General features: G+C 47.5%; 1 protein-coding gene across 2 annotated transcripts in view; it reads right to left on the reverse strand.

Annotated features, from left to right (window-relative positions):
• RASEF (RAS and EF-hand domain containing) overlaps nt 1–10,286 on the reverse strand; it is a 37,497-nt gene extending 27,211 nt beyond the window's left edge. Inside the window, exon 1 of one of the 2 annotated variants that reach the window (XM_083702017.1) lies at nt 9,695–10,286. In XM_083702017.1, coding sequence (XP_083558143.1) covers nt 9,695–10,140 — 446 coding nt within the window. In that variant the 5' untranslated portion in view covers nt 10,141–10,286. The remainder of the gene's footprint in view (nt 1–9,694) is intronic. The other variant, XM_083702016.1, reaches the window with a different exon arrangement.
• Between the last annotated feature and the right edge of the window lie 436 nt (nt 10,287–10,722).

Consider the following 10,722-nt stretch of genomic DNA (forward strand, 5'->3'; position numbering starts at 1 on the left):
ACCTCAACTTCACAATACACATCTCCCCACAGCCCTGCCCCCTCCCTTTCCATCGAGCCCTTGTAAACCTATCTTCGGGAGCTGAGAAGCCGGCTTCGTGGCCCTATTCTGACAGTGCTACCTTTTGTTCTGGTTCTCAAGCACGTCACAGCTGCTGTTCTTGGAGATTTTTCAGCTTCAAAGATTAAACAAACAAGGAGCCTGAAAGAAGGGAGGTTGAAAGCTTAAGGCTCAACCCCCCCCCCCTCCAGCCATACTGTTCAGTCTGCGCCTGCTGAGCTCGGCTAGGAAGAGCCGCTGCTGTCACAAACATATGGCGGCAATTGCGGGAGTTTGCTCAGCTTATTTGATCTCAAAAACCACAATATGGTTTCATTGTTCCTCGCTGGCCCAATTACAACTGTCAAAAGAGCTTGATTCAGCAGACTCCGGCGGCCTACATTTATGCTGTGCCAGTCAGGTGCAAGGAGCGAGAAAACACACCACAGGCCAGCGCAACAGCGCAACTCTCTCCGAAAGCACCTGGAGTCACAAGGAGGCGATGGGGTCTTTTTAAATTAGAGGCGACAGAGGGCACTCGTCTGAATGCTTATATACAAAAAGGCTGAATGAGATTTGAAATTAAAAGCACGCGTTGGCAACTGCTACCACCAGCCCCAGAGCCATTTTGGAAACAGAGAAGTTTTTTAACTACAGTCAGCTGGGAAGGCAAAGACATCGTTAATCTTCAGTGAATGGCAACGCCACCAGTTAAAGGCTTCTGCGAGGTGGCGGCATTGTATGGGCCATTCAACAGGAGCTCCGCAGCACCTTCACAGAGGCACAGGGTACCAGAAATAGAGATTTACAAAGCAATAGAGAAATATAGATTAACAAGCAGCCCAGTCTTCAACTGGGTTGGGTCCCACTTTCAGATTGTGGCCTGATCTAAGGTCAGTCACAACAGTAGCACCAGACAAATATATGAAAGAAAGGAAAAGAGTTGGGTTCCCAAATGCATGTTTGGATTAAAGCAGGCATAGGCAAACTTGGCCCTCCAGATTTTTGGAACTACAACTCCCATCATCTCTGACCACTGGTCCTGTTAGCTAGGGATGATGGGAGTTGTAGTCCCAAAACATCTGGAGGGCTGAGTTTGCCTATGCCTGGATTAAAGGCAGGTGCTCAAAAATACTGAAGACTACCGCTCTGCTAGCTAGTCCATGAAATTGCATGAGGCATTTAGAGGAAGGGGCATGTGGAAAACATTCTTCCCTACTGCAGTTTGTATCCAGAGTAGAACCACGGAAATTAATGGACTTAAGTTAATCATGTCCATTAACTTCAATGGGTCTACTGCTAGTATGACCAAGACAGGATATAACCCCATGTTTCAGATCGCTTGAGATTATTGTTTCAGAGCAACCTCTACCCCTGATTATCATTACCTCTTACTGTAGCTCAACTAATTGAAATGGCACATGGTAACCTAAAGACTGCAATATTCCAGGAGAAATATGTGCAAGTTGGTTCATCAATGCTGCCACCAAATATGGTGACCATTTGTTGAAAATGAATTGTTAAGGAGCAAAATATTGTGTTCAAAATTCCCATTAACTTTGTCCTTTGCTTCTGCATCAGAGACAAGTCAGAAACAAAATCCAAATACCAGAATCACTTTAAGGAATTTCTGATCCACATACACTCAAATACATTTCCAGGTAATGAAATGATAATGAGAAATCTACATTCAGCAGTCAAACCTGAAGCTTGAGTCACCCAAGCTTGAAGAAGCGCATTAAGATTTGGAGTTCCACTTGTGGTTGGAGGACAAAGTCATTTTAAAAGCTGCCCCAAGCAAAGTCCCCAGCCATCATGGTGGAGTGAGGAGTGGCACTGAGATGGTGAATGACAGAGCTGTGTGCCATGTGACCACTTCTGAGCTCAGTCAGCTTCTGGACATGGAATGGGAGCTTATCATCTTGTTCTTCACCTCAGGCTACAAGCGTCTTGGACTAGTCCTGCTGCACTTTAATACAGAAAAAGGACTCAAAACTATGACTAAGCATCCGTGCATCTGCCCCCATTATTACTACTCTGTGCACAACCCACACCCAAGGAAGTAGGAGGTGAGCATGATGTTTGGCTGGAGACAACAAGCAATCCTCTCCCCTCACGTGGGATAGTGAACCTGAATCCAGATTAGACTGCTTTGCACCACCAACTACCTAACTTTGTCATGTGTCTCGATTCACCTCAGCTATCCCATTTTGACCATCACAAACGGGTGGCGCTGTGGTGCAAACCGCAGAGCCTAGGGCTTGCCAATCAGAAGGTCGGAGGTTCGAATCCCCGCCACAGGGTGAGCTCCCGTTGCTCGGTCCTGCCCACCTAGCAGTTCGAAAGCACGTCAAAGTGCAAGTAGATAAATAGGTACCACTCTGGCGGGAAGGTAAGCGGCACTTCTGTGCGCTGCTCTGGTTCGCCAGAAGCGGCTTGGTCATACTGGCCACATCACATGACCCAGAAGCTGTACACCGGCTCCCTCGGCCAGTAAAGCGAGATGAGCGCCGCAACCCCAGAGCCGGTCACGACTGGACCTAATGGTCAGGGGTCCCTTTACCTTTACCTTTAGAATCAAACCACACTCTGCACTGTCACGCCGAACAAAGCTATGGCAATTCACTCTAACACCCTATTAAGCAGCTGGACTGCATTCAAAGTGCTATGACAAACATTGTATCCATGGCATTGCGATAAGGACTAGCTGCTGAAAGGGAGGCAGATGCTTACACAAACTCTCTTTGCACATGCCTCATTCCACCACCAACTCAGCAGTCTGCTATACCTGAGCAGCCTTTGTTTGGCAACCACCATCTTACAAAAATAAGAATAACTTTTCCTTTCAGAAAGCAGGACAAATCAAGGACTCCCTTCCAAGTTTAAAAAGCACCTATTCTGCAAACCTTTCTGGTTATGTTGTTTTAAAGATAACACACCCACACAAGCTATATATTTTAAAAAAAACATACATATATATATATTTAAGTGAAGACTTTAGGGATTTCCAATCTTTTTTAAAAAATAATGTTATAACAATTTTGTAAGATACTGAATAGATAAATGAACAGCCTATAAAGTTCTTGATCATCTGAATTATTCTACATAAGCCCAATATCTCAAATGGGCAACTGCAATCTATATTCAGTTAATATTTTCAATACAGGAGTTCCTGATGCAATAAAACGGAAATATAAATTATGCAGCTCTTGCAAGTTCATATTAGAATCATTACAGGCTACAAAGAGCTATGGCAATACTTCAGTGCTTATCTAACTAGAAGGAGTGCCTAGAACCCTCTAGCCTTTTTATTCAGAAATATAAAGGAAAAGACAAGCTACAGTGTTCTAGCTGATTGGTCAGTAAGAATGAAATCTGAACCAATCTTCCAGTCTCCTAACCAATGGTCGCAAAGCTACTGAAATGACAGACAAGTGTGCCGGCAATGACAGCAGCAAGAATATTATTGGCACAAAAATGTAAGTAAGAAGAATTACCGACAAAAGAAGAATGGAGGATGAAATTGATGGACTATGCAGAACTGGATAAACTAACCGGAAGAATTCGAAACCTGAGGGACCAGAGATTCACCGAAGACTGGTGTAAATTTACAGACTATTTGAAAAGTAATTTTGATGACCAGATTATGTTTGTAGGTTTGCAAGAAGTTTTGTGAGGTAAATTATTTGAATTATTGCAAAAATGGTTAAAGTGGTGGATTGTGAGTTAAGATAATTAAAGGCAATAGGAATTTAAGAAATGCAGAAGAAATGATAAAAATGGTGGATCATCATAGGTGCTGATGGAAGTCCAAAAAGATTGTATAAGATGTGAAGCTCTGTGGAACGTATAATAATTGGTATGTTGAAATTAATAAAAATTATATATATATGTAAAAGAAATGACAGACAAGTGTAAGCAGCTTATTTTAAATATTTATATGGTAAATGCATACTGAGCTTAATTAGATTCTTGTTGTATCATGTAGATTCATTCACAGTGTACTCTTGAGTCCCCTTCACTGCATTTCTAGCACTGAGCATTGCTTGTTGCACATTCACCGCTAAAGGTTACTGTTCTTTAGATGGAAGCAGAACTTTCTTTGCATCCCTTTCAACAGCCTCCTGGTAGATAATTTGCACTCTCACACTTCATGCCAAAGGAGCATCTTGAACTAGGGGAAACGGTGTTCTAATGTGATTCTGTATGAAAGAGCCAGGGCCTTCTTAAGCCCACTCAGAACACCATGGAAATCAATACATGGATCAAGTTACAGACTCAAGTGTCAAAGTGAACAACAGCAGTGCAATGATCCCCTTTTCGTATGCTCCAGAAAATAAATGATAATTTTTACCTTTGCTTGAAAATCTGACATCTCGGTTCCTTTTCATAATCAACTGCCCCCTCAGCAGCCTCATATAACCAACATGCTTAAATGTAATTAATGCATGAAGGGGTTAAAACCATAGAGTCAGCTGTCCTGCCAGGTTTAGCTAGGTCACACCCTCTCACCTCTTCCACCGTGTGAATCCGACTAGTAAGGCTGTCTAAGATGGATTTTCCAAGCTTAGACAACATGGCTTTAGCAAACCATCTTTGTGTTTCTATACAAATAATTTAGAAACTCTTACCATTTTTTAAGCTAAGATTTAAGCTAAGTACTGCCTGCTTTTTCTTGCTGCTGTCTGGAAAAGCACATAAATGTGACCTTTGATGCCTGGAGATGCCAGGGATTGAACTCAGGACCCTCTGCATGCAGATAATATGCTCTGTCACTGAGCTATGGCTCTTAAATAAAGGAGGCATCTGACTAACAACTACCCAAAGCAGGATGTTGGGCCACATCAGGACTGACTAACCCTTTGGCCCTGTTGATCCTGCTGGACTCCCCAACCAGCGGCCATGATGGGAAGTGGAACCCAATATGACAGGTTACCTGCCCATGGCCTAGATCAGCCTTTCTCAACTTGTGGGTCCCCAGATGTTGTTGAACTACAACTCCCATCACCTCTAGCTAGCAAGGCCAGAGCTCAGGGATGATGGGAGTTGTAGTCCAACAACATCTGGGGACCCACAGGTTGAGAACCGCTGGCCTAGATGGAGCCTTAATCAAAACCTAAACATCCCTTCCTATGTGGCTAATTAAAATTCTTTAATTGATTGTGTTTTATTTATCTGTTAAGAACACTCCTAAGTCTCTCCTTTAGCCTAAGATTCCAGGGTACAGTACAATGATCAATACATAAATAATTCCAATATTATTAAAAGAGCAGGTAAAACAAATCCTTAAAACCACAGTCCATAAAACCACTTAGAGCCACTCACTGACTCCTTAACAGAAGCTCCATACTAGCTATAGTATCCTACAGAAGTCCAGGCAAACAGCTTTACCTGCTGCCAAAAAGGGGGAAAGCTTTTGGGAGATACGGAAGGAAGTGCAGTATAAATTATTATATACAGTTGGAAAGAAAGCCCATCTTTGCTGTTCTCTGTCATACAAAGCTCAATAGTACAGCAGAAGCAAAAATGGCCTTTGAAATCTGACAGAAGAGACCTTACTCCACTCACAGAAGATAATCTACTCAGAACAGCAAGCCCAACTGTTAACATCATAAACAAAATGATGGTAACCAATTATGGCGGATGAAAGAAGCTTGCAATGCAGAAATGCACAGGGTGGCATTTCTTAAGCGTGACCCCTCCCTCCTCTGGCATCCCAGGGTGTCACCGTTACTATTTGGTCACTGCGCCTTTCACGTCACAGCATGGTTGGGCGAAATGGCTATCATAGATCAGCTATCACAAACAGAGCCTTCTTACTGCGCAAACACAGGGCCCATCCATAAAGGCAAACACGGAATGTGATATGCTTGTCACAAGATAATTTATCACCTCACAGGATTATGAATGCTAAGCCGAAACCCTCGTTCTTGACAATATCTGTTGCAGGCCCAGATAGTCCACTTCCTATGCGTGTTTGTTACTCAAAGGAGAGCCCACCTCTTAATGGGCCTGAGGATGCAATCCTGTACATAGTTACCTGGAAGTAAGCGCTGCTGAACTCTGCAGGACTCAGTTGACATGAACAGGATTGCATTAATAGTCCCAGGTACATAGGATACACACGGGACGCGGGTGGCGCTGTGGGTAAAACCTCAGTGCCTAGGACTTGCCGATCGTATGGTCAGCAGTTCGAATCCCCGCGGTGGGGTGAGCTCCCGTCGTTCGGTCCCAGCTCCTGCCCACCTAGCAGTTTGAAAGCACCCTTAAGTGCAAGTAGATAAATAGGTACCGCTTTATAGCGGGAAGGTAAACGGCGTTTCCGTGTGCTGTGCTGGCTCGCCAGAGCAGCTTCGTCACGCTGGCCAGGTGACCCGGAAGTGTCTTCGGACAGCGCTGGCCCCCGGCCTCTTAAGTGAGATGGGCGCACAACCCTAGAGTCGCACACGACTGGCCCGTACGGGCAGGGGTACCTTTACCTTTACCTTTACATAAGATACACAGGATTCCACAGGAGCATAAAAAGCTGCCTCATAGTGAGTCAGACCACTGGTCCTTTTATCTCAATACTGTTTACACAGAGTGGCAGCGTCTCTCCCAGCCTTACCTGCCCCTGCCAGGGATTGAACTTGCAACCTTCTACATGAAAAGCAGGTGCTCTACCACGGAGCTATGCCCTTTCCCCAAACTGAATTGCAATTCAAGCTGAATGGAAACCTGTGTTATTGTCATACATACGGGGAGAGGGAGAGAACACAAACCTAAGAAGAGCCTGCTTGGGTTGCATCCTGTTCTCACAGTAGCCAACCAAAAGTCTGCGGGAAACTGGATGTAGGACCCAAGAACAAAAGCACACTTCCCTCCTGTGGCTTCTAGAAACTGGTATTCAGAAGCCTGACTGCCTCCAATTTAAACCATCCATGAGATAGGGAGGAACCTTTGGGTGCTTTGATCATTTCACATACGGAAGTTATTTCTGGCCGATAACCTGTACATTAAAACAGTTACAAAAATCTGATTTCACTGCTCTGCAGAGTGAATGAATTTGCCTTTATACCAGTGTTAGAAACTTGAGATAGATATGAAAGCTAGGAGCTAAATGGCACCTTAAACCGAGCTTATGTGCGCAACAATGGAATGTCTAGGCACACTTTTTTATACAGCAAGAAAACAAAGCTGAAAATGAATGAACTACAGCTAAAATATTGTGTTCATTTTTCACATGGCCCAGTCCTTCCCCTGCCCACCCCCGTAATATTCTTAAGAGGGTCTCTTCTTCAGACTTCAGAGAGTAGCTGGAAGTGGAGACGCAGAAAAAGGTCCTCCTTTCCTTCCACTCTGCAGTTTTGATCTGAAATCTTAGGCCACGGGTAGGCAAACTAAGGCCTGGGGGCCGGATCCGGCCCAATCACCTTCTAAATTTGGCCCGCAGATGGTCCAGGAATCTGCGTGTTTTTACATGAGTAGAATGTGTGTTTTTATTTAAAATGCATCTCTGGGTGATTTGTGGGGTCTGCCTGGTGTTTTTACATGAGTAAAATGTGTCCTTTTATTTAAAATTCATCTCTGGGTTATTTGTGGGGCATAGGAATTTGTTCATTCCCCCCCAAAAATATATATATATATAATCTGCCCCCCCACAAGGTCTGAGGGACAGTGCAGTTCTGCGCACAGAGTTCATAAACTTCTCACGCTAATGAAACTCTCTGTCACAAAATGTGCCTAGAACAATAGGAGTTTTGAACACTTCTTTATACCAAATTCGACCCTTTCTTTCTGACTGCTTTTCAGCCTCTGCTTTGAAGTCGTAGGAAGTGGCATATCCAGTCTCAAAAAAGGACGCGGAGTGTGGCGTGAGAAGAGCCTGTTCCAAAACTGCTCCTACCCCAGTGCAGAGGGCTGCCATTTGGACAGGGCAAGGGCAAACTTCCTACCCTGCCTTAAATAGCCACACAACTCCCCTTGCTATTCCAGCTGTAAATAGAACCCCAACACTAAACAGGAACAGATGCAATAAAAGATAACGATTTATTTGGTCATTTGTTTGTGTTCAATATTTTCCTTGTAAGCTGCGCAGCAACTGCCCACTCCAAAAATAGGGAGGGAGTGGCAAGGTACACTTTCTTCTTCTTCGCAATGTGTTCTGCAAACTTTTACAGAACTGGAATGCCTTCAGATAACCATTGCTGCTTGCTTTGGGGTTTCTAAAGCAGTAAGAGAAAAGACCTGGAACCCACAAAGAGAGTAGCACCGTCTGCCTGCGGTAATGGACAAAAAGGAGCCCAGAAGCGACGTGGCACCTTGCAGACTTGTAGCGCAGGATATTTCAAAGATATGGATTGCATCATAAAATATTCTCTTAAGGGCCTCTATCATTATTGCCCCCCCCCTCCCATCCCAAAGTCCCATTGCAGCCTGACTGGATTGCCACTGCCTAATGTTTTATCTCAAACAATTAGAGAAAAGGCTCTGTGTGTTTTCTTCTCGCTTAATAAAAATGTTTATGTGGACAGAAAATGCATCTGGAGTGTGCCGTTGCCACCAGTTAATTTCTGAAATTGCAAGAGGATGCCTAGAAACTAAATGCTTTGACTTACAAGCTTTGTCTCCTTATTCCTTTATCTTACAGACAGTGTTGTTCAGTGGCTAGTGCCAAATAAGGAATCCCAGGGTGAAAGGTCCACTAGAATAACTAACTTGGGTCAGTCACACTCTTTCTCCCCTCTGAGTTGCTGTAAGGATAAAATGGGGGGAGAGAGAGAGAGAGGGAGACCCAGACTGTTACCTTGAGCTCCTCAGAGGAAGTGAGGTGGGGGAGGACACAGAAATAAAGAACTAAGAAATACCGTACTTTTCTGTGTATAAGACTAGGGGTTGTTTTACTAAAAAATAATGTTAAAAAGGGGGGGTAGTCTTATACACAGGGGCAATCTCCCCCCATTTTCTTAAGTTTGAGTCCCCAAAAACAGGATGCGTCTTATACACGGGGGCATGTTATACATGGGAAAATATGGTACCTCACAAGCTGATCCGTGACAAAAGGTAAACTGCCTTTAGGGATGCTCCTTTGTTCCAAGCAGGATGTCCCTGTGCACACTTTAGGATGGGGGATTCTACAGCCCTTCAGATGTTGTTGGGCTACAGCTCTCTGTATCCCTGAGCACTAGCCCTGCTGACGGGGGTTGAGAGGCTTTGGGAGTCCAACAGCTTCTGGAGGACCACAGGCTCCCCATCAATCACTCCATCATTCTTGAAAGGCGGACAAGTTTTCCAGGCGGAAAGGTGCATAGGAATTCCTACCGTTGTCTGCTTTGTAATGAGTCGCTGCCAGAGAGGAAAAGGCCGGCAACGCTACTCGGCACATGCTCAGAGGCCCTTTTACCATTCATAACACCCCAGTGGCGTAGCGTGGGGGGTGCAAGGGAGGCCGGCCGCACCGGGCGCAACATCTGGGGGTTAGGGTTAGGGGGTGCAAATTACTTGACTTGCCCCGGGTGCTGACAACCCACGCTACGCCACTGTAACCCCCCTGCACACCCCAGATGTTCTGGCATGTCGGGCGCCGAGGCGGGTTGCGCCTGCCTGCCTGCCTTCCTCCCCGCGGTTTTCTCCTCGCTCGCCCCGCAGTCCGGCAGGGGACGACGACGGGGGTTACCTGGGGATGAAGCCGGCCTCGTCCCCGAGCCGCTGCTCGAACTCCCGCCAAGCCTGGCTCGGCTCCATCGCCGCCGCCGCCGCCGCCGCCGCCTGGCTCAAGACGTCGCGGGCATCTGGCAGTCCCGGCTCGTCCGCCCCGTCCTCGGACGCCTCCTGCGCGCTGTCCCGCCGTCGCTGCTGCTGCCGCCTCCGGCGCTGCGTGGCGCCGCGGAAGCCGCGGAAGCCGCGGGCGAACTCGGCGAAGGTGATGGCGCCGTCGCGGTCGCTGTCGAGGCGCTGGAAGATGGCCTCGGCCTCGGCCGGCCGGACCCGCAGCTCGGCGCACAGCGCGCCGAAGTCGTCGCGCTCGATCCGGCCCGAGCCGTTCACGTCGCAGGCCACGAAGAGCGAGCGGAGCCAGGACGCGTCGTCCAGGGGTCCCTGCTCTCCCCCGGGGGAGCCCATCGGGCACCCGGAGGCTGGATCCGGCTCGGAAGGGCGATCGCAAGCGGGACGAGCAGCACCCGCCACCGAGCCCAGCCACCCTGCCCGCGCCCAGGAGCCGCGGGGGCCGGTTCCCTTCGGCGCCGCCCCTTCGGCGCTCCACCCCCTCGGCCAAGAAAGTTTCTTCCGAGAGCCCAGCGCCATTCGGCGCGCCCGCCCCGTCCCACCCGCGGCCACCTGGAGCTCCGCGTTTGGCCGTGGAGAGGCGGCCGCGCCGTCGACGCCTCCCAAGAGCAGCGCAGGGCCAGGAAGAGGGAGCGGCGCGCCCGGGGCTATTCCGTCGGAGCGCACGCCTCCGGCTCTCTCTTTTCCTTTTCGTCTCGATTTTAGGACTAGCCAAGGGCGCTGAGCGCACTGCGGGGACTAGACGCCAAGGCGTGGATTTCAGGGTTTTCTGAAACCGCTTAATCCGGACTAGGCAGCCTGCGGCCCCCAGTCAGTGGCTATAGATGACGGGAGTTGTAGTCCGTAGGGAATATAAGAAGGAGCCCGCCTAAGAGCACATCCACGATTGGCCTCTTAAAGCACCGGCTACCTCCTTCC

Source organism: Podarcis gaigeae (genome assembly GCF_964106915.1).
Source record: "Podarcis gaigeae genome assembly, chromosome: 11".
In the NCBI taxonomy this organism is placed as follows: Eukaryota; Metazoa; Chordata; class Lepidosauria; order Squamata; family Lacertidae; genus Podarcis; species Podarcis gaigeae.